Source organism: Tigriopus californicus, chromosome 2, assembly GCF_007210705.1.
Source record: "Tigriopus californicus strain San Diego chromosome 2, Tcal_SD_v2.1, whole genome shotgun sequence".
NCBI classification, from domain to species: domain Eukaryota; kingdom Metazoa; phylum Arthropoda; class Copepoda; order Harpacticoida; family Harpacticidae; genus Tigriopus; species Tigriopus californicus.
This window is the reverse complement of record NC_081441.1, coordinates 9599417-9624537: the sequence shown is the minus strand read 5'-3', so window position 1 is coordinate 9624537 and position 25121 is coordinate 9599417. Positions and strand designations below refer to the sequence as shown.

Sequence of the window (25121 nt, the reverse complement as noted above, 5' to 3'; positions counted from 1 at the left end):
ATATACAATAACTATTTTATTACACACTCTTATTTGAACTGTATGGTTCTAAAGATTGGTTGAAGATGAGCCTGAGAAGACAATTTCCAGCCTCAGCTCCTGAAATTTTAAGGTTAAGTTTTATTCTGCGTTAATTATGAGTCTCTCCTGGCCATGAACAATCAGCTGTCGGATATTAAATTACCTATTTACAAAGAAATACGCTCCCATTAAGGTTTTGGCACATTTCATTTCCCATTGGCCATATGTTGACCAAAAGAAAAGAAAAATGGTTTGGCTCTATTGTGGTGGTCAAGTTGACTTTATCTTGAGTCATTTAGGCCTACTGGACACCTTGAAGGCAGGCTTCNGGGTAAAGCATGTCTTCAGCTTGGAGTCCTGATCTGACATGAGATGAACATGTCAAGGTTATGCCCGCTTCTACCAAATCAGCTCGAAAGTGTTGTTTGGCACATTTTTGCATGGGACTAATGGCGCTCTAATGACATCCTGATTACGTACCAGATTGCCTGAGAAATGCCTTGTTTGAGTTCACGTAATGTGCAAATTTCCAAGCATAACAAACCTACCTACAAGACACTAATAGCTTGAAATGTTGTCAGTGTTGCTAATTTGGAGCATGGCCTACCACATTTTTTGGTTCTCTTGGAATAAAAGCTATAACATATAACCCTTTGAGCATTGATCTAGCGTACTGAATAAAAACTTTGGGAACTTCCCAAGTCATGACGAGGATGGGAGGATTTGAAATGGCCATAGACAATGGGTATTGTGAGTGTGTGCTCTACTTCCATGTTCTAATTGGAGTTCCCACCATCTCGAGCCGATTTTGCTTTTGGTCCCACCAATCTTTTTCAAAAAGTCCAGAGACATTGCCACTTTCAATTCTTTTCCGAGGTGAGAGGGAACGTGATCAGACCATTTCCTGGACATTTGCCACTCTTCAAAATGAAACTCGGATAACGCGAACAATGCCGATCCTAACCCGAGTCTCAAACGACGGAGAATGCTGCACTTGTCATTTAATAGAAGTCCAAAGCGTTGCTCTCCATACCATTCTGAAGGTTGTTGTTCTTATTGTGTTGGCCAATTGTAAACAACTCACCTCACGGGAATGATCCGTGGCAAAGCCACCGTGATGGCGGCAATGTGGCAATCACTCACAAGCTGCGAAACTCACCGCCATTCAGACCAGCCCTCCCCATTTGAAAGGTATCTCCTTCCCCCTAGGAGTAAAACAGCTCTCAAATTGTGAGAAAATGCCACTAATTGCCTTTTGTCGTGCTACCTTATTTAGGTTGAGAATTATGAGCCTGTAGGACTGACTGTTGGTGATGGTGGCGATGTTGTTAGGGTTCCACTTGCTCAAGGCTTTGGCATCAAAATGATGAAAAGTAGACGTTGGCTGGGGCATTTTTTACTGGTCTACGAGGGGGAGGTCAACATTGTTGTTTTTTTGGTAAAAAATCGTGAGTCAAATGTTTAACGGGCAATGGGCGAAAGAGCAAGTGGATTTCATGTGTGGTAACTGACGATTGCTGGAAGTATTAAAACAATAAAATCCGTAGGTAGGAACCACCAAAATACGGAATGACGAAAAAAGTTTTTTTTATGACCAGATTGTTCCAATAACCGAACGTAATGTATTTCAATATACGTTGAAGAAATATATATTTTGTTGTTTGGCCTTGGCTTGAAAGATATTGTTACTTCTTCTGAACTTTTTTTTAAATACAGGACTTTTCAACTTGTGTTTATTAATAGCCTCTTGATAAGATTCAGCATCTCAAATTTTTCTTTGATTGTCTGAAGAGAAAAGTACGAATTTATTTTAAAAAATCCAATACATTTCTCCCAAAAGAGGCTACTGCATCTGAATTCTGCATTTTGGTTTGGTTTTTATAAACAAAGCAGTTTATATAGTAAAAGTCGGTTTTATCAAAAATGGTGCTTATATCAGGATAGTTGCGATAACTGAAATTGGTATAACGAGATTTCAATGCATCTCTTCTGATCTGAAGTTTTTGGGGACTAATTCCTTATTGTTCCGACTATTTTTGATGCCATTTTTTTTGTTTGATCGAGGAAGTGCGCAATCCATTTGAACAAATGTTTGTTAAACGCTTAGCAATTATCATGGTTTCCCTGATTATGGCCCAGTCTGCAAATTATGGATTTCAATTAATTGAAGGAATTATTCAAGTCAAAACAAATGAGGCGATTACCAGAATTTTCGTTTAGCCTTGAATCTGTGAACTTGACAAGAAAATTAGTCCTTATGAAATCGCTTTCTAATGCTCTGGCATGAAATTGGGATATATGCTGATTCGAGGACTACTTTTAAGATCACTGAAATCCAATGCTCAAAACCGACCTTAATGCAGTGCGCAAATCCATAACCAAATTTACAGTCAATGATTGTGCAACATTTTGGTCATGATTTCTCCAAAGGGAGATTTGAGAGTCTACAAGCGCAGAAGTCCATGACTATTGCAAAATTCGGATCAAAGCTATAAAATACACTTTATCATACCAGAGCCGTTAATTGCAACTTTATCCAAGCCCCATCAAAAGCGAACGTCAGGAGTTGCTTGCCATGATTACATGGTAGTGGAAAAGAACGAGGTTTTTGAGGCAAGTTGGATGGATGTACCGTAATTGCAGTTCCTGAGGGGGTTCGTTTCCAAAGGAAAAGAGAACAAAACCCTTTCCAAGTTTGTCCAAGATTTATTTTGATGGTTTCATTTTTGGTGGCTTTCAAGATCGGTTATATGAGCAAACCTGTGTTAAATCAGATAATTACGGGGGTTGTTATCTCAATCAACATCCAATTCCGTTTATGCTTAGTACTTTCTCTCACGGCTAAGAGCATCCCAGAACGTCTTGCTCACGTTCAGAAATGGCAAGTCTATAATTAATTTTTTTCGCATTTAATTTGATTATGACTGTGGAAGCTCGAGGGCTCTACTTTCTTAATGTCGGGTTTGGTTTGTAAATGTCAGGCCTGATTGACCATGGTGAAATGTGTCTGTCCTGAAGGACCTGCAGCCAATGGGCAAATCTTTCACGACAAACCATTGACATTTGACAAGAGGACATGACAAGTTCGGGAGTAATGATTGTTTTCTGAATTCAACTTTCCCTCAATTACCTTGTCCAGATTCTGTGTCCTGCTCCGGTGTTTCTGATACGGTGCACAGGGCGAGGTTTGTGTGAATATTCTCCAGATTCTCCGCCCTGTAGATGACATATTGCCTTGACAAGACATAAAACAAGAGACTCATGGTGAAAGTAGATTGACAAAACTGGAGCCACCGCCCTTGAAACACATTTAGTTTGGCTTTGTGGCTTTGAATATACTATTTAGAGCTATTGAGCTCGAAGTTTTAATCACCGCTTTTTACATTTCTCACAAAGGATTGAAATTTTACGAAAGTCAATTGAATATATCGACTTGATTTTATGCACTTGCTTAATTCGCACGTATTATCCAAGTGCTCTAAAGTGCAATACAAGCAATGAAAACAGCGTTTCATAATGATTGTTAGCCTGAAGGTAATCTTTTTGAATGATCAATATCATGAGCTGAGAATGACAAATCCACCCTAAGAGAACCTTTCGTCCTTGAGTTGCAAAGTTTTTATGTGTCTGTACTGTACAGAGGTAACAACGGAAATTAGGGTTTGCATGCAAGCTTCCAAGCTTCATCAGATTCAAGCAGAACTGCCCATAGATTTGACGATCGGCTAGATGCCTTCCAGCAGATCAAGAGACAAAGGAACCATATGTGGAAGTGTTGAACGAACACCACATCAAATGGCGGATCAAAATGTCAATCTAGCGTGTTCGAAGGAGCCCCGGGATCAAGATCGAATTAGTGTCAAATCCGCCATGGTTTACATCTTTGATTCCTGCTTGAAACAGCAATGGGAGCAAGTTTTGAGTGAGACTCGTCATACCATGAATTCCCACGAAAGGCACCAACCCTTGACCAAAATCCAGCTGCAAATCGAGAGCTCGAGAGCTTCAGAAGAACAAAGGACGGATCAAGGAACCCTCGTTTGGCAACCCTGTTACATGTTGGTAATAAACCATTAATCTTTGTTGGTTCAAGCAGACTTGAACAAAAAAGGGGAAACGAGCTGAGACCTGTGGTAAAGTAAGGAAAAACGGGAGATGGTTTTGAAGAACATGATGATGATGATGACCCCTTAGAAAAATGAGGGTACCTGTCAATCAAATGATTGGACGGCCAGAAAACTGACCATCAATGACATAACAGTTGAACCAACTAGAGCCCTTGACACGGAAGCGACCTTAAAAAACGCTTGATTTAGGAAGTCATGCGAATGTCTGCCAAAACCTATTAACCGATTTGATTCGAGCTTTTATGCTACTCATGTTGGAGTTCTGGGTCTCAATAATGACATGGCCGATTTTAACTTTTAATTATGGACAAGATTTTTCGAGACTCTACAAACTGCAAAGGCTTGTTCAAATGTAAGCATCTTTTTCGCAATTTCTAGCTTTTTTATGGATTTGGCATGAATTGATGACAATTTTAAAGCCGGTTTTCAAAGCACTCTTCCACCGATGTTATGAAGGTTGCGTGAAAAAAGCCATCATGCTCCGATTTTTGGGGGGCATGTTCGTTTCCCAGTCTCCTAGTAGATGGCGTTAAAATGCTATTTTCCTTCGAAAAATGCAGCGTCTTCTATCGTTAACTCTAGCCGCTAGATGGGGCTTGTAAGCGCCTTCATCACGACAACAAACAGGGGCGTCATCTTTCACATCTTTTACACAATAGAGAAGGATGGGCGTTTTAAATAGGCATGTGCTTAGGAAATGAAAACTCGAATAATGTTGTCTCATAATGGTAAGTTGCTGCCATTTAAGGGGGAAGAAAAACACACTTTATCACATGTTAGATCACACGGCAGGAATGTTAATAATAATGTTCGTTTATGGAGATCTGTTCGAAACCGCCAACACAATTTTAGGGGAGATGCTCTGCAATTTAAGGTCAACCCTTTTCCATTACTCGTATGCCTTCTTGCATCGGACTCTTGGGGCAAAGAACAACATTAGAAATACCTGACCTCCGTCTATTTTGGTAGGGATTTCTCCAACTCGTCAAAATCTCTTGGCATTCCTTGATTTCTTGTGGTCATGAACTCTTGAGATACCTTTTGACATTTGAATTCTGGCAAACAAGGATGAACACGGAGATATACTCTTTCGAATTAGGTGTTTGAGTGAAATTAACTAAATTGCGTGGAAAGGAGTAAAGGTCAAGGATTCCTCATCTTCTTCCACAATCATGTTTATTCTCCTCATGTCAGCCATTTACAGACTTTTCAATTAACAAGAAAGATCTCTTGTACCACGGCCAGGACCATAAAGATTACTCAGAATCAACCTTCCTCTTCTCATGTTCGCCGCTCACTGTTCAAAATTCAACAGTAAATTTGCCTATCGTACTACTTATAGCGCCGGTGTTTTCGGGTAAACGTTATTCTCCACCGATTGGTTGGCGGTGCTACTTTTTTAAATCTTAACCTAACCTAATCAAACCTAGTCTAAACTTACCTAACCTTACACGATATTGATAACCCTTAAAGTTTCTATCTAAACCTTTTAACATTTTGCCACAAATTTAAAAATAAGCACCGCCAACTAATCGGTGGATAATAACGTTTATCGGTGTTACCGTGCCAATAGAATTTATCCAGTGTTCCCAAAGGAATGCATTCGTTTTTGGTCAAATGTAAGGCTATCGGAGGTTTGGTAATTTATATCTCCACATTAAAGGGCCCAGACCCTCAGACCTCTCGACCAATTCCAAGATATGACTGGTTAGGCCCATTTGAATAGTGACTTCAGCTTTGGTATTGCTCATTTTAGATAAGCAAGCCGTCGTAGATTGGGACTTCTGACCTCAGATGAATCGTTTGCTTTAGTGAAATTGGGAGGTCTGGCATTTCATAAATAGCAAAAAAACATTTACTAGACAATCCGCTTTTGCGTTCAAGTGGAAGAATATATTTTGTTAGTTGAATTTTCTTTAAAAAAAGCATAAGAAAAACTTATCTAGATGACTTCCTTGAATGTTATAATATTACTTTTATAAATCACGAGCCGTGCTCATGTATGAGAGGAAAGTCTTGGCAAGTCAAATATCTCTGTCAAACCTCTTTTCAACCAATTTGAGTGCCGCATTGTAAAACATCGTTTTGCCCTTTTGGGAGTCTGCATGTGTTAACTGAAGATGACCTAATGGCTGACTCATCCCACATATTGCTCAAAGTGCTCAATGCCCCAAATACCATTAGGAAAGTGAGAGTGTCGATTCGACCACCCTCAAACAATGTTTGATATTTTGAATTCGGAACGGAGCTATTTTTATCGTACAAAAAGGGGTTCTTGCAACAGTCATGGCAAGGTTGTTGTGCTAAAGCATAAGACTTTTTGTCGGATTAGAGGGCGTCAAATACTCGAGCCTTTTACTGGATTTAAATCAAACAAAGAGACTCATCTTGTTTCTATTAAGCTAAACAAGGCTAACGAAATCATCATTCAAGACCTGCTTTCTTACATGGTCAATTCATGACGAAGAAAAGCCCATTATCGGACGGAATGTATGGTAAGTAATGATTTTTTAACGAGTTTGGACTCGAATTCGGCCAATTTCTCCAAAATCGAGTAAAAGACTCTTGCTTGAGCCCATTAATCAACAGCTGGTCTCTCTAATGACCCGATTAACCTATAGTACGACACTTTTTGAAGAAGTATACTTTTTGGAGGCTAATGAAATTCACCCCTGGTGGCAACTTCTTTTCTCCTTGTTAGTGTTATCTCAGGTCACGAAAAAAAATTGCATTGAACTGGATTTGACGACCAGAGTCCTGGAATCATCTTGACGAAGTTTCCTGCAAATGGTTCCCTTTTCACGATCTTTTGATCCAACTCACTCTCAAAGGAATCACACTCTACGTTACGTTTAACATTTGAAAAGATCCTTTTTTTTACAAAATCATTTGATGGCTTTTGGATGAATTTATGGAACACTATTTAACAGCTAATTACTAAAATCTGTTAAAACTAGAAAAACTATCGAAGAGTGTTCTTCGACACTTTTACCTGAGCCAATTTCCTTGACTTATTGAGTAAAAACATATGGAATATATTTAGAAGACACAGATGTGAGATTTCTTTGTAGATTGAAGTCAGTTATTAATTATTAGTGAAATTCAATGCTTGACAGTTTTTCCATTCGAGGAACAATGGCTTGATTTAGCATGTAAAGATAAATGAGTCTGTTTCAGTTGGAGAACAATTACACCTACCAAGGTTTGATAAGGAGGAAACACATTAATCTTCAGATTGGCAGTCGTACTTTAGAAAACACATTATGGTATATCCTGACTACACTCCTTTGTGTTAGGTCCAGCATTCATTTTGATTTTGAAGTTGCTTGTTAATAAAAATGTACTATCAACATAATCTCTTCAGAACTATCTTCAAGTTTGTGTCATGAAGCAGAAGTCACGTTGAAGTTATGGTGATCAGTGCCCAATGGGAATTGATGCCTAAGCTCTTGATTTGAGCTCGTATTTTATTGTTATTGTACACCTTGAAGACGTCACTTTTTCGGGCCTAGTATTTGGAAATATTTGTATGTGTGTCAGCCGGATAAAGAAGACGATGTGTTCTGACCAAAACTTGAAGCATCATCCCGTCGTGTTCGTCGATCACTCGGGATGAATACCTACTATAGTCCAATGCGTCCTCGTAGAATTTGTACTCGCTGTTGATGGGATCAGCTATTATTCCGATTATTTGTAGGAAGTGTTGACTTTAGATTGGAATCACAACCAAATATCTCTTGCCATTCTGAATTTGAATGCATCTCTAGCTTCCTTAATTGATCCCATTGACGAGGCCCTGGAATAACACGGAACAAATAATCTGAGAATGGCGCAAGGATGGTTCCTTGTGGTCCGCCAGCCATTCTACTTCACTTCCCGAACTAGAACGACGTCAGTGTTATTCCATCAGCCCGCAAATCGATATTAAAGTTTATGCGCTCGTCAAGACCAAAAAGCGATTTTGAGTATGGGAAAAATACAATCCCATCGACCAAATGGATTCTCGCATCAAGACGTATTTTGCTATCTGTGTAATTGAAATCGGCGGCCATATTTCACGTGCGTACCTCATTTCGCTCGATTTTTTTTTCTTTCACCCAAACCAAAGCATTGAACACGTTCTCATTTTTGCCGTTACGCATTCAGGGTCACTTCGAAACACCCCAAATCCAGAAGAATGCGGATGAAATCACATTTGAGCATCATCCATGTTATTTTTCTCTCGCCAGAATTATATTGCCTCCAATCTCATCCACTTTAATTGACTCGGATTCGAAATTTTTCCGCGTGGCGCAATTTTCAGTGGGGTTTTGACAAGCTCGGGTCAAAAGATCGGAGTTTGGGTTGGAATTACGAAAAGAAGATTCGTCGAGCCAACCATCCATCCATCCGACCAAGCAGCCATCGTGTGTGCGAAAGAGCGAACGATCCACCATGTGATGTACTTGGCCACGAGATGAGTTCAGGGCGACTTATGGCGACCTCATATTGCACGGAAAATGAACTTGTACCACAATGAGATGGTCCTCTGTCTCGCGAGAAAAGATTTAAAACGTGTTTAAACTGTGACTCACTCTAGCACTAGAGAACGAGTTGCCGATCTCATTCGAGATTTAAAGCTCATAAAGGTCCGTTACCTGTGAAGAAGTACACAACAAATTTTAGAAGCAGCAAACTATTTGCTCGTAGTGAAATAACTTTAAAAATATTTCAGAGGGCTAATTTGTGCCGGTCGATTCTTGTGTTCCCCATCTTTCCAAAATCGCCAATGCATTTGAGAATGAGTGTTCATCATAAAAATGATCTCATGCCTTTCGGTAAAAGTGTTCCTCGTGAGACTAGCAAAACAGCCCTACTTCATGTTGAAAAGTGGAGACGAAGCGATAAAAAAACCTGGACTTTTCGAGCAAAATAGACCACAAAGAACAATGGGCCTCACACTTCACGTGGATAAGCCCCAAAACTCCTGAGGTTAGTCGGCGGAGAACAAGGAGAAACATGTTAATGCTAGCTTAGCAGGGGTGACCAAATATAAAGCTTCGATTTGACCCCTCCACCATCCTACTCAGAGAAATCACCTTCCACTTTCAATGAATGACCTCAATCAGGTGACCAGGAGGATTTGCCCAATAACCCAAAAAAATCGAAGAGCTTCAAAGACCACGGGAATTTCCAGGGAGGTCGAGAAAACAACACGAGGTCCATGTCAAACATCAAGAAGCCAATATTAACCGAATGTAGAGCAATAGGCCCCCCTTGATTTCATGGATCCAAGACATGGAGAGAGCGAGTGAGAGAGCTCCAATTTGCAGTAAATCCCCACGACAGTTATGGCTGACTGGGGATCCTCCCCGAACTCTTTAGTTCGTTGAAATCTCTCGCTCATTCGTATGCGATGCACCCAACTTTGCATGATAATCTTCTGTGGTGGTGCAAATAGGAATAAGATTGAAACCAAATTGGTTATGCGTAAACATATTTGGGGGAAAAGCTATCGACTTACGCAAGGTCTATGAGATTCATTTTCCGAGTCATTCGATCGCAATCAGTCAGCTGACCTCGGAAAATTCTGTATCCTGAACGACGGAGTTATCTCTTGTTGGTCAATAAAGCTCTTGAATGTATTTCGAGACGACCAATCGATTGAAACGAGATTTATGGCAGTTCAACAGGGATGACTCTACTATTGGAAGGACAATCACTCAGATCTTTTCTGTCATAAACACGAACCACATTGGTGAACATACCCTGAATGCATTCAAATATAATTTCTGGCAACGACTCCCCCCGATCAGAATATAGTCTACGAACATTTGATATTATATTTAGCAAGCCATCTACACAAGCGTTGTTCCTTGTCATGCTGGCATTATAAACCAGGTTTCATAGAAAGCAGCACGCGATGGTTTGCTTTGAATTGTATACGAATCATATACGTTCATTTTACTCCGGCTATCCACATCATGACTGGTAGGCGTTTCGGATTCTGGTAAGTGAATTATCAAATAGCTCCTTAACATATTTTTCTCATTTTCAGGTATGTACAGTATTTGTAGGAGCATCATATCGTTCTGACTGGGCGGATTAACGATCGAGTTTGACTAGGAAAAAGGACAAACGTCATGAATGGTATTTACATGTGGTCTCCCATTCTCTCTTTGTTGGGGTTGGTAGATAACACTTGTGGAATTGAAATGGCATGCAGAAGGTCCTTTGCGAAATGATGCCATTAAAAGGCGAGTAATCATTTTATGACAACAGGCCTGGATGCAAAAAAGCGATTGTCGTGATTGCCGCATTACTCTCATCCCACCTCGACTGATCAGGGTTCAAGATCTCCCTCCAACTCAAGGAAGACAGGGAGAGATATGCCTTTTTTCGTATCTGGATTGCTCGCCATTTAATGCCTAAAATCAGGGAGATTGTTGAAAAATGTGCAGGGAGGCCCAAAAATCCCAAGGTGAAGAAAGGGCCCCCTGTCCACGGAGAATCCGAAACCCTCTGCGTCCCAAACAGGTTGTGCACCCTTATTTGTCTTGTTATCTTTTCAAGTTTGGCGCCACAATAATAATCCGAGACAGTTATGTAAACAAACGGACGGCCCAAGACAATCTTATCTGAGTTTCGAACGATTTCCAGAGAGATATTTTGACTCAAATTAGCAGGATCCCAGGAATTGTTGAACAATCTGGCTTCGCTAAAAAGAGCCACTGTATATATCAATGAGTGGATCTGCGGACAAGATGAGGAGTTTCGGAAGTCTTCTAATGGTTGGAGACAAGTTTATACCCATTCAACTTTGGAGGTCATTAGATCGGCCCACAGGGTTTGTGACAAAAATCGATGGGAATGAATAGAATTGTGATGGGACGATTCGCGAAAAAGGGACCCTCGCCTTGAACTCTTTTGTACTGTTCAAAATCCCTGTTTCCCCAAAAGCGTCTGAAATCTTTTGTACTGGATTTGTTCATTTCTCATTAGTTAATACGTCCATATACCTATTGTGTTGAAATCAGAAAATGAGACCATTCCGTGCCTTGAAGATAATGTTAATCTCTTTCTCAACGAGGCCATTTCTATCTCTATGATACCAAATGTCTCGTTTGACAGCTGGTCAATGCGTTTAGGTCCAAAATTCAGCATACCTGTTATTAACAGATCCAAAAACATGGTCGAAGGATGTGTAGAACAATAAAGGTACAATAATTTGTAGGATTTTGTTCTCGTTGTCGAATTTATTTATCTTCATTTTGTCCAAATTTTGGGTAGATAGATTACTTTTATTGAATGTACGTGTTTTAGATCAGGAAGAACCAAAATTGGCCCTGAGAAGTGACGCAGTCGGTTGTAATTAATTTCTTGCATGTGTCGAAAAGAGGTTCATGTTTGAGGCTGGATTTGATCGGCGATCCCTGACCTACTTTGACTTGGGATTGGATTAATTACAACCTCCTCATTAGCACTTGGATCCTATCAAATTGGATTCTCGACACCTTCACGTGTGAATTGGCAAGCTCTCCCGCTTTGTTTCCGTACCCAGATCTCTACAAAAGAACAAATACTGTTGTACAAGCAAAATACGTAAAGCATAGATGAATTTCAGGCTGTCGCTTTTCGAACCAACCAACACTGAATCTCTCACTTTTCCTCGGCGATGAGGTCTAAATTGTAATCACTTCCTTAATTACTTTGCTCTTGTCGTCTCGCGCCCATAATTTGGACTTGTTTGGCGGTGACTTGTAGCCGACAGGTGTAAACTGCCCAAATTTTGGATCAAGGAGCAGCCTCTTTGTTTCTCTTGGTACAAGTGTAGAGAAACTGAAGGAGATGACTTGGCATGAATGCTACTGTTTCTCAAATGGCGGTATGCATTTGGAGTTCCTGCGCGAATAGTTTTTTTCCTGCTAAACCAGGGACGATAGGAACATTTGGCGGGTCTTTTTTTTATCGTTGAGACTGCTTGTATGCCAAAATAGAAGTAATCATAATGCAGGCTTGAAAGCCATTAAAACTAGACCAGTCACCGGTTTTGTGGTGTGACTGGGTTTCATTAGGAAGTGCTCAGGTATTCGGTTATGGTTTCATATGAAGTGCGGTTATCAAGACCCAAATCGAAGCCTTAAACTTCATGAGCGACACTTCGTTTCGGAACGTGTTTAGAGATCTCGATTTAGAGGAGGGCATCGTTCATATTGATTGAAGGTAAACCTGAAGAGTTTTTGTTTGGCAACAGAAAATTTAAGTCATCGTATTTATCCAAATTCATTCCGACAATTCCATGTTTATTGTCGACTGAAACAGGATTTCTAATACTCGAAATTTTCCGACAACAAATCTTAAAGAAAGTTTTTTTTTTCATAATGTTTCCTTAGAATTAAACGAACAACCAAATGCTTCAGATTCACACCATTTAAGTATCTATAATCATGGTCTTTTGACGCAACACACTGGCTTCGCCAGGTTTAAAGCTATGATTATCTGATATCTAATTGAAGACCTCTTGAAGGGTGGAGGGGTGACAGTGGTTGATTTGACGTCTGGCTTTGTTAATCATTATCTCCTTAGCTATCAAAACTTGAGCGAGTCCCTTGTGCGCTTTTTGAGAAGCTCTGCTGAGCATTGAGCATTGTCCCTCAGTTGTCAAGGCCAAGAAGTTGCTCACTTAATACATGCTTACTGTAGCTCTGATGCAGTCCTGATAGTTGACGAGTAGTCAAATCGAGATAAAAATGTCGCCGAGTCGGATATCTATTTCCACACAGAAGGAAGCTTATAATGAACTTTCATACCAGAGGAAGCTGACAATTTCGAGTTCATCATAAACAACCTTCAACAACAAGAATATCCTTGATGCATCTCATGATCCTGGTCCTGTTCGCCAAGTCTCGATTGAGTTAACAAAAACCATGTCTTGAGCATGGAGAATTATCTGGAACTTTTCCGTACTGAATATGGATAGAGTGTGGTGTGGAATTCGAATAATTCACGTGGATTTGAATTTACAATTCAGAATCATACATGGAGTCCTGACTAGAGACCTCTAACTAAAGGAAGTGCAACCCTAGCGTTGCACCAATGCTCACGTGAAATGTCTACTCTTTTATTAGAGAGATCCAGACCTGACAAATGATGATATCAAGGAGATTTGCTGGCGACGTGTTTTCCCTGCGAAGGCTACGATCTAGGCCCTGAATTTGCACCCATTAGAAATTCAGCCGAGCTCCACTCGGAGTTTTCATCCTCGCATCGATCCACTCAAGAAAGAAATATACTTCTCCACTTGTAAAACACGAGGAAACAAGAAACTTAATCGAGCCCATATCCTCCGATTTTTGCTCAGGATGAGTCTTATAGCTCAATTTGGATTTTTTTTTTTCGTGCAATGGATGGGAGATATACTTCACCTTGGCAAGGAATCCCAAGTTTAACGTGCATCTCTTTTGGAGTCTTGTAGTTTTGAAGTGGGGTTAAGAATGATCAAAGCCAGTGTTGAACATCCAATGCAAGATCTGTTGCGCAGCCAAAACTCTTTTTCTTCTGCAATTGCTTTAACCGCAAATCTGGAATGTTTTATGTCTTTCCACACCAAGAAACAAACCGATTTGACCAAACTCTTACATTGGTAAATTTTTGTTTTCAACCCTATACGAAAAGGCCCCTCTGGGATGCTTATTGAATCGAATCACTCCTCCATGCTGTTGAGCTTTGCTTGATTATGAGTGTCAATGGAGAAACTCGTTGCATTTGAACTGATGGTTTGAAGTCGCGAATGAATGAATGAATGAAGATGTTCCAAGCCCAGTTTATTGGATATGTTCATCATCAACACTTTGCTTTCCGTGTAGACTTTGCACTACCACTTCTGCTACTACGTACGAACGGTTCGCGGTTGGTTGTCTGAAGTCGCTCCTTAGAAGGGGGAGGAGAAGTGTACCAATGTAGAAGTGGTGTAGTCGAACGAGCCATCTGTGAGTACGATGTATAGTACTGGAGGATAGAGGTATCGCTCATCGCTTCTCTCGAGTCAGAAGATCATCGCTCTTCAGTCGGTGTCGCGAGTTCGTCGGGTGAGCAGCTCCCATGATCAACCAAAAATCATTGCTCGGACTCGCTCGCTCGCTCTTCTCATCTTCTCAGTTTCAAGCTATTAATTCAAGAGGAGAGAGAAAGAGGTTTCAATGGATATCTGTTGGCTCTAGGGTGCCGTTTGCCACTCTGCCAGTGTTCGAAGTGTTCGAAGTGTGAAAGGTGTCATTGTTCATCATGGTTTTTTCTCACAGCTCCGAAATGCCTCCTTTGCATGACAATCCGATAGTGGGATCCTCAACCAGCGGGGTCCTGGTGAAGACAGTGTCGTTGTGTTATTCTGCCATTTGAATTTGAAGTCTCCAGTTCAACCCCCATCTTGAACCTGCCTCTCCCGTTTGACAACATGGTACAGTACGAGTACAAATTGCGGGGATCGAGGATCGCTGGAAATCCAACAACGTGGGAGCACTGAAAGACCCACTCGAGAAATTAAAACGAATGCAACTGTTCGAAATAATTGAAAGACATCTCCCAGAAGGATCCAGTAGAGCACGATTTCTTCCTGGATTGTGTTCCGTGAGAGCGAGAAATTTGGTGGAAAAAAATAAATCGAATTAGTGCGTAAGGGGAAAAAGGCGCTTCTGAACGAACACTAATCGGCTGGGCTTTCTGGGTTAGAAAACGAGGAAACCACATGAGTTAATGTGAGAAGTTGGACAAAGTGTCGTGGACGACAAAAAAAGAGACGTGATGAAGTTGGGAGAAAGAGATCCATGGTGATCCATTCAAAGAGTTCATAAAATATGAAAAATTGCCGAGCTTCATCGTCAATGGCGTTAGAGGCTGCTGAATTGCTTTTGCATCCACTCAAGAGAAACGAACGGTGGGAATCGTCCGGGAAGCTGGCCATCCAGCATTGGTGAGCCTCCACACTGTGTTCCAAATATGTCTGTCTCCTGAAGAAGAGTAGGTGTTGGCGATGAATAGAAGTGATTTGAAAGTGAAGTGTTGTGATTGGGTCGGAAATCAGGAGGTCATTAATCATGTCCGTTAGCCACCAAACTGTCGATCCTCAGGAGCTCATTCAGTCTTTGAAGTGGGAATGAATAATCAGCCCGACTTAACTTGACGAGACGCCACTAATTGAGCCGTGATTGAAATTCTCCAAGTCATTATTTCTACATTCCGACCCAAGTACATACATTCGCCAAGTGAAATAGTGTGGAGTGTAAGTAAGGATGTGGTAATTATGATGAAGCAAGAGCCGCACATGGTAATTAAAAACCTGGCCAGATTTGGTGGTTGACTGGTTGGAGCACATCCGATCAATGTGAAGGCATAATCTGATAGGAAATCGCGTATGACTTGAGCTTGCTGCCCTGTCCATTCATGTACTAAGGCTAGCTTCTTGACCTTGGCCATCGAGTCTTGTTTCTAAGAAAATCTAGCTTTTAACATCAACGAGTGACAAAAAAACCTCGCCTCTTGAGAAACAAAGCGCGAATCAAAGCTGAACAATTGCCTTGATTGACCATCAATTAAAGCAAGATTGATTTTGTTCTGAAGGTTGCCAGAACAATTCGACCAATTCAACATTCCTTTGGGAAGTTGCAAAGAACACGCAACAGTTGCTTGTCTGAGATGGTGCCAGATTCCTTGAAACCATTGGCACCCCTTTCAATGGTTGTTGTTGTTGTTGTTGTTGCTTGGAAAACCAAACGGTTTCTCTTTGGCATCAGGTTTCTATCTCAATGAAACGACAAAATGCAATTTCCGCTTCGTTTTAGTCACCTTAGGTATTAACTTGATCTTGAAAATCTTGAATTTCTATTTGATATGGATGTTAATTTTTAGCTCATCTTGAAAAGCTTGGATTTTTTTGACTCGTTGTTTCGTTGTAATTACTTTGCAATTTATGCAAAAAAAGAAATCTGTATTTCAATCAATTTGACGGAAGATACAAATTGATTGAATTCCTTGAATAGAACGTCTGAGTGTATTTTAATGATTTTCCTTTCTCGCTTTTTTTCTTGCTAGAAATTTTAGTTTCGGGCATCTGATGTCTATGATTGTCTGTGATTGACAGAATAATCAAATTCAGACGAGGCATTGAATTTGGTCAAGGATATCTTTGAAAGCACAAATCATTATCTTCTTGAAATAAGAGATGCCAATTCGATTGGGAAAGCCATTCAGTTTTTCTTGCCACCTTGCTCAAAATTGTCTTCTGCAATTAACTGCGTGCACTCTAACAACTTTCGAAATCAGTGTTTAATTTCAGATCGGTTTTAATTGGAGATGCGTTCTTTTAAAAGCATCCAATTGCCATTGCAAGAGCCGTGTGAACTATGAAAGTTTGACAACTCAAGGAATTTCTGCAAATAGCCATTTCATCGTCCTGAAAGATGGTTTTTGATGGCAAGCTGCGAACTCGACGATCATTTATTTGCGCAAACGGGAAACTTGAGAAATTAGTGACTTCCTCTTGAGCATCGTGGCATGGAACCGTTAATTTGGAGCCCTCTGAGCACAGGAAACTCCTAGGAATTAGACAAATTGGATGAAATATAGCGCCAGGGATTCAGCAATTTCTCAATTCTCACCTGAGGAATTTGAAATCTTTGATAATCAACCACCATCATCATTACTTGGCACTGAGAGGAGTGCAATACCAAGTCCATCATTGATCATTGGTTCAAATCGAGACATTATCATTCCTCAAATGATGTGTGGGAGAGAGAAGATGCTCAAATGAGGCGAAGGAGAGAAACAATAAAATAATGCACAAACACATGTGGGCCATTCGACCCCCCCATGTGTTCAGTGGGTTATAATCCAACTCCATTTCCAAATAAATTCCTCAACAACAGTCAAACAGCTTGTAAAACAATTCAGGATGGATGCTTGGGGAGAACTCGACCATTGGCGTCCCTGGGTTCTCAAGTTCAAACTCAAGACTGGAAATGACACACCAAATATGTCCTGGAAAAGGGAAAACAAATCTGGGAATTCAATCCCCTTGTCCATACCTGGCTCCCACTTAAGACTGGGAGGTATTCACAGGACCTTTTGACACAAATCAAAGTCAAGCAACCGTTTTGAAACTTAACGCTGGGGTAAAACCACCTGTTGGGTCGTCGATCTTTTTAGGGGCGGCTTTTGTGTGTCTCTATTATCATCATCTGAGAAGATTATCTTAAATTGAACTTTTTGCTCACTTCTGGTCAGTGCTTCGTTTTTGTTCCCTTGTCAACTGTCCAAATTCGGGGTGCCAGGTCCGAGCAAATGATCTCAATTCCTTGAGTATTTCAAGGCCGTTCTCAAGAGCTACTTTGGAGATTGAAGCTGTGCTCGGCGAAGTGAATATTGCATTATTATTGTTTCCTGAGAAGGTGACTGGATATTCATGGATGCGATTATCACCTCGCCTCCACCTCCTTTTAGTAGCCAATCTCCATCATTTATCTGCCGAGGCACTTCTGGATTGCTGGACCTATCAATTTTGGCATCAGGTGAAAAATCCCAAAGTCATGCCTCATCAGGATTCTTGCTCTCACCACATATAAGGAGCACAAATATCATTTTGCCTCCATCGAATCGAATGCTCAATGAAATGATTCCAGCCAGTCCACAAATCCAGTCAAAGCTTCCGAATAAAAAGGGGCTAACCGACCCAACTCACTGTCAGGAAAACTTTTTTTTATGGCTACCCCTGAAATGCTCAGCTCCCTGGATCACCTAATAATTTTGGCAGCTTTTGGCCAACGGATTCCCCGAGCTCAATGGCACCTTGTGTCTTCATTGAAGCTGATTTGACAAACATGGCTTCCAGCTTGTTTAGATGAAACAAGGGGAACTTCGTCATTATGCTATGGCTCAAGGAGCTGTGAGCAGTTTTTGTCAAGTGTTCCTGGGGCTCATTCCCCAGAGTGTGTTGGATCCAACCTTGGCCAGCATATTTTAATCGAACTCCAGGCAATGCGTATCTCATTCCGGCTCTTTCTCTCTGTATAGAATGTATGGATGATTGAGCTCATTTGAATACGGCAGTGCCCGATTTGGGATTTATTCTGACTTGTGGACTTGAGTCAGAGGCTTGAACGATCTCTGACTACTGTACTGCGTGCATAATTAATGGCCATTTGGGCTCATAAACACGTCAGAGTTCACAAACCAATCGGATAACCTTGAGTGCTTGGTCCTTGGACGACACTTCATTGATGTTGTACTTGCCGTTGAATCAAGTCACTTCACGAGTGGTCCTTCCGCACAAATTATATGTAATCTCAACGAGTAAGAGGTCGTAATGCAGTACTTTCGGCCATTCTTGGCCAGCAATTAGTCCATTTCGGAGGTAATTTCGCAGGTCATTGTGAATTGCGACGCAAGGGAGTGGAAACATATCTTCGGACATTCTGGCATTGCTCAATAATCATTATCTAGTTCAAGCTCAAGATCTCCGATGACAAGAAATTGAAAGGGGGGGCAGGAGGGTTGGGAAAAAAGGACTTTCTTGATCATGACATGAGCTGGAGGGGAAATCAAGATTAAGTGAGTGAATTACGAGATGCATGGATTTTTTCTTTCTTCCAACTTGCCCCTATGCGATGGGATCACTCACATATCCGAGATACATGTTTGTCTCCTTGGGGTCTCCTGGTGGTGATCATCATCATGATCATGATCATCATCATCATCAATAGGCGTGTTCAGAGCTTAGAACACACATTTTGAGCACCTTCTCACCCCACCGATTCTCAAATTCTCTGCTTCCATGCATCAATCCATCTATCCACCTGCATCTGATTCCAAAGCCCACTTCATGGACCTCTAAAACCAAGATCTTGTCATACTTGTCAAGTTCTAGAGCTCATTAGTTCATTACTTTTTTATGAAAAGCATTTGAACCTGTTGCGAAATGTGCGGTTATCACCATTTTGCAAGTAATGTCGACTTCTTGCAAAATCCTGTGAAGCTCATGGTGTCCTGCAAGGCACAGTTCTAACATCCTCCATTGATTGCTGAGGTTGGAGAAAAACAGGAATCCGATTCATCTTAATTTTCAGGAATAAATTCCTAGTCATTACCAGGATATCATTCAAATCTTTTCAAGATCAAGCTTAAGATAGGGAGGAGGGAGTCATTAAATGCATCTTGCATTAACACTTTTCCAACAACCATCGGTCGGCTAATCGCAATCAATGAATGAGTGATTCGAGAATTTCCACATACCCCTAGCTCATACGCATAAAATGGCAAAACACAACCACCAAATCTGGTAGTCCCACTTCTCATATTTGGCTTTAGAGGATCTCGCCCCAAATGATGTGACTAAATTCAAACGAGGATTACTACAACACTATCTTGAGCCAAACCCACTGTGATTCCGAAGCTCAAGTGTCGGTCGCCCTTTGACGAACGAGCTTCCAGGATACCTCGGGGTGGGGCCATGATATTATCTCACATCTCCTGAAAATCCGATAAAAATGAGCCAAGACAATGGCGGGTTCTTGGCCACCCAATGCTACAGCATCAAAACCGGCAAAGTGTCTACCATCCTGGTGCGTGAAAAGAAAAAGGAGGACACCCAAAGTACTTCCAAACCCGGGAACAAGGTCAAGAAGAGCCTTTCCCAAAGACAGGCCGAGCGGCCTTCGTCGTTAGTGCTGAGACGGGACCGAAGCTCGAGCTTGATCTCGATCCCGAGTGTGTATCCAACGAGAAAAAGCTCCATCCGTCGGGGTCTTCGGGATAAACGGAAGCATTTGTCAATACATTCGGCAAGCTCCGACATCCGATCGGTTCCCTCGTCATCGTCTTCTTCGGATGATGAAACAGATAATGAAGATTCTGACGGCCCTCTTGGATTCCCCCTCGGAATTCATCAGGATTTGAACCGAGTCCCCCTCCCTTCACTCACATCCTCAATTAGAAAATCAAAACGCAACGAAATCTCGACTGGAAGCACAGTGAAAACCGACAACGCCAGATTGACAAGATATCATCGGAGATTTGTGTCAGCTGATCCTCGTGGTCATGTCACAGAGACAAATCGTGTCAGTTGTCAAAGACATGACACTCCAGACAACGAGATCCAAAAGACGATGGTGTGTTATGCCAAGGTATCATCTCCAAGCACCTCATCTTGTTTGACTACGGTGCCTTCCTCGTCGTCTTCGTCTTCTTCATCATCATCGGCCGGATGGAAAACCAGCCATCCACAAAGCCATAATGTCAAATTGGCCTGTCATCGATTCTGGCTGAGGTAAGACACAATGAAATCCCATAAAATACAAGGATGAGTCTCCTCATGTACGACACTTGATTTGCTCGGTTCTTAGGGGTCACGGAGGAGACCTCGTTCCCCCCGTTCCCCTTGATTCTTTAATGACCAAGTTCAATCCCATGTTGCATGGCTTTTTTTATACGCATTAAGCATCACGGGAAGATCTCGTCTGCCCTTGTCCTATGAAATTGGGATTTTGTTTTAATTGCCACATAAAAAGCCAGGACACAAAGAGGATAGATATTTTTGCGGGCTTCCACTTTCATTGATGGGTCTACTTGAAAATGTGCGTGTTCAAGTTCAAGTCGGGAATGCGGAGAATGCATGCGGAGCTTGGCCAAATATCCGGCCATGGAAACACCGTAGTAGGTCAATATGCCCCTTGTCTAACGTGTGCTTAAGAGCGATATGTTTTCAAGTCCCTTATTCTGGCGCATAAAGATCTGAATCTTAATTGTAATAGGGCACAAAACGCCGATTCTGGGAGATGGAAAATCCGGCCCTTGTCCCCGGCCAGTTTGCCGTCAGGGTTCCCTTCCATCAACTCAAGTATCAAGAGTATCTCTATTTGGAGGTGATCAACAACGACCATTTGGACAATTTATAAATTTCCCATAAAGATCCGGTGCATGCATTGGGGGCCTCCCGTCGCTCCCGCCTCCCTCTGCTATAATGGCAGCCCTGAGGACAAACACGACTTCGTCATGGTGAAGCAAGAAGTCATCTTTCTAATCTTCTTGTAGTGTTTCCAAGCTTCAATTCCAGTGTACGCGTATGAACAACACTATTGTTCTGCAACAACTTGCATCAGCTGGAATTCGGAAAGAGATCCTCTAAATATGTGTATGGAAACCAGCATCTCTTACTACGTAAGAGATAAACAAACACACTGTGGTTGAGATTGGAGTTTCTCTTATTCTGAAAAAGTTGCAATCGTACAAAATGACTAGAAATCGGGGAATTAAGTCGTGAGGGATGAAATGCTCATTCGTTAAGGATTTGTTGGTTTTGTCTTCTACCGTCGCAGAGACAATGCATTTACCCACATCCCGTAATTGGTGCAATTCTGATGCAGTTGAATCGTGGCTTTTTTCCCGCTTGTTGGCAGCAATCTACCCATTATAAAGAAGTGAAGGTCTTTTGCCAAGACCTCGGCCCTACTTCAATTGGCAAGTTTTGTCTACAAAACAGGTTAATTTAATTACCCTTTCTTGGCAGATATATCACACATTCTGGTAAATCCATCTTGGAGCCGCTCAAAAGTGGAAAGAGGCCCATAATTTTCAGCTATAAAACCACAATGAGCCACGAGGGAAGGTCAAGTCCGCTAGTTATTTTGTTCCTTCGCAGGAGCCGAAGTTTGGCCAATTATTGTCAGATTTTACTATGTGAAAGGGAATATATTGACGCCATTACCGGGATTATCCTCTTCATCCGGGATATTCTTCTTTCCATTGAGCACAGGCACAGAAGCTCCTCCGATAGTCGTATAAGGGTTTAGCTTTCGGTAGGAGTGCAATACATTGATTACCCCCAACATTACTCAGGGGTCGATTGAACGCACAAAGCGCTTCCTAAGAAATCGGATTGGTGTCAAATGCCAAACCATCGCCACAAGAAGGTGTGGTAACACTCTTAGCCTAGTTATAAACTAACACGAATCCAGGGCTGCCTTCTCTCAGTTCTGGCCAAAGTATGCATAAACGGGTTGGAGTGCCATCTTCTCCATAATTCAGGAGTGTATCTATCGCACCTCCAACATTATTATGCAGCTGTCATCGACTCTTGAACAAAGGCGAATCCATATGCAAACACACACAGTGCCACACAATCATCACATTGTCAGCCATTTTTCTCACTTCAGGGTTGCTGTCGGATGCACTGGGCTGAGCCATTTCCTCTCACGCAGGGGCTTCTTTCTAATAGTCCGTTCATTACATATTACATTTGAACCAATGGGTTGCGCAGTGGTCTCTGAAAAATGATTGGGAAGCCATTTACCGTTGGTAGCACATGAATATATCTATGAATGGCAGTTATTGAGGTATTTTCCGTTGGCTCGGTCTGGCACCCCTGGGTTGAAGGATTGATATTGGAGATGAAGATGCCCCAGCAAAAAACACAATCAACCCATTATTCATCTTCTTTTTGTCTCGCATCAAGCACTCTCTAGGATATCCTCAAGTTCATGCTACAAGTCTCTTGAGCTTGAGGTTGGTTTCAATTTACTTTTTGTTCACATAATAGTAGGGAAGTTGGTCTTTGATTTGATAGGGGTTGTGATTTGCGACTTGCCAACTATTCTTCAAATAGGTCCCTAGCTCCTCAGATCAGATGAGGGTAGGTAAAAAGAGATGTTTCATCTTTGTCTTTGATTTGGGTTTGCAAGTGCTCAGAGAGTGGAGGATTCAAATAGCGAGACTGATTTGGAAGCCTCATTAGTTGCTTTGGTGGAGTTGGCTCTTCCAGAATGGATAATTGGAGATTAGATGACTTTCAAAAACTGGGATTTGAACACAGTTATGAGCAACACTGAGTCCAATTTGGAAGCTCTTGCTAAAAGATCGCTTCCATATTTGTCTTGGCTCCTCAGACTGAAGATTTAAAGCGCCTTTGACAGGGGCTCTCCATAGAGCAGAGGTCTTTTCGTTCAAAAAGAGAGTCTCATGATCTGTCTGCTCGTGACTTCATCTCAAGAACTGTTTCGTTTGTAGATGTGGTTTTACAAGGTGATTATTTCTCCTCCAAGTATGAAATTGATTCCTGAGTTGGCGGACGTCGCTGTCCGTGAATCAAATTTCAAAAGGCCTTCGCTCACTCAGCAGACTTTACTAAGCTGAAAATACTCACTGTGAGGAATTGTCCGACTCATTGATATTCACAATGCATTCGGAGAAATAGCCACGATATTCTCGGAGAATCTCAATTTCCGTTCTTTTGGCGGAAGGGGGGGTGCATTGCTAGGAATTTGGACAATACGGATTTCGAGACACAACTCGTCGAATGCCAATGGGTGAATCAATTTTTATGGTGGAATGGGCAGGAGGGGAACCTGTCAGCCAATAAATCACACCTCGTGTCCACCCACCCACTCCAACAACGAGTGAACGTCTCAACGATATTGTGAGATCAGGGGATACGTTTCGCACTGGTAAAAAAGAGATCTGAAGAACCAAGTCAGTGTTGAAATGTATTCTTGAAACAATATGTTAAAAGTGGAGTGGTTTGTTTAAGAATAAGACTCGTAACGTCTCAGAAGATTTCCAGATGGCAAAAGCTTAGTAAGTCCATTTTGTATAAATTTATTGCCACTCTGATTTAAGTTTTTAATGAAGTAGAAGGATACGGGAAGTACACTTTAAAAGAAATAAAATTTCAAGAATTCAGCTGAAATTAAAAGAGACAATGGTACCCTTTATTTGGATTTTTACTTAGTCACCAAAATGTTTTCCACAATTATCATAGTATGTGAACCAAATATTTTGAATAGCGGGTCTTGAATTTGAAAGTAGGAGATGATTGCCAAGAGGTCCTACGTCATCACGATTAGCTATATTTTTGAGTTCTTTTCCCGAGATCGTAAGGTTTGATTCCGAAAAAGGACCAATTTGAGTCATATTCCTCAAGTAATTAAGCGATTAGCCTCATGCTTGTTGCTCCATATGACTGCAATTTGGGCCACCATTTTCCACGATCATAAAGGTATGAAAAATGAGTCCTTTCCCCCGAGGAGATGTCTTTTCTATTGGGCCTCTTATCCTCAAGAAACGAATGTCCCCAGGAACTTAATGGGGATCTTGATGTGACCCAGTGGCGTGGAAGTTTTTGAAGACACCCTTGTTGGAAGTGTGCTTACCAGCAAGTGAAGGGAGGAGCAGGAGAACGTTGCTGATGCTGATGCTGTTGATGATAGTGGCGAACTTGCGATGCCGGTCCTGGGCATGCGTACTGGTTGTATGTACAGTATGTATATACTACTTTTGCGGATGGGGCTACGCAAATTCTGACGCACGCTATTGCGTGTTGGGGAATTAACAAAACGTGAAGAACGAACAACGAGCCTTCACGACTCAAATGAACTTGAGGATGAAAAGAGATTGAGGATTTTTTGTGCGCTGGATGCTAATTGAATGATGTACATTGTACATTACTAAGCTGTGTCGCTCGGCCAAGTACCATGTACACAGTGGTGCAAGACCGAAAAAAACTTGTGATGTTTCTTTGCCATTGAATGTCAACCGTAATATCCTTGAGAAAAGGCTTGAGGGCTCTTCTCCGAGTCTTTGAAAAGAAGCCCCATTCACTCACTTTTAGTTAATAATCCCCTATTTGTCAAGTTGTGTTCCTGATGAAGGTCGGCTAATATTGATGCTCTTTTCTTTGAATCCATCTCAAGATGGAGACCGGTGGAAAAATCACTTGGAGGCGCAGATTATACTTGCCCTGTTGAGCGAAAGGTCGACCCACGTGGGGTACGCATATTTATTGCATCGTCTGATCTCCATAACTTAGATTTTGTGTCCAATAAGTGTTGCTCTAAGTCATTCCCAAGCCAGAGTTAATGTTTGGGTCATGTGAGATCCACCCTCGTATCTCTTTGGCTCATCTTTAAAGCATGCACTTCCCTTCAAAGCCATGGAAGCACAGATATCTCAACA

The 25121-nt window shown here is 41.5% G+C and overlaps 1 protein-coding gene across 5 annotated transcripts in view; it reads left to right on the top strand.

Annotated features, from left to right (window-relative positions):
• The window catches only part of LOC131877111 (protein prickle-like), a 92510-nt gene that overhangs the window by 20964 nt on the left and 46425 nt on the right, over positions 1–25121 (top strand). Inside the window, exons 1-2 of one of the 5 annotated variants that reach the window (XM_059222690.1) lie at positions 15291–15420; positions 19485–20442. The exons of 1 other annotated variant lie outside the window; for it this stretch is intronic. In XM_059222690.1, coding sequence (XP_059078673.1) covers positions 19664–20442 — 779 coding nt within the window. In that variant the 5' untranslated portion in view covers positions 15291–15420; positions 19485–19663. Of the gene's footprint in view, positions 1–15290; positions 15451–18947; positions 20443–25121 lie in introns of those variants that run through there. 3 more of the 5 variants (XM_059222688.1, XM_059222689.1, XM_059222691.1) reach the window with 3 other exon arrangements.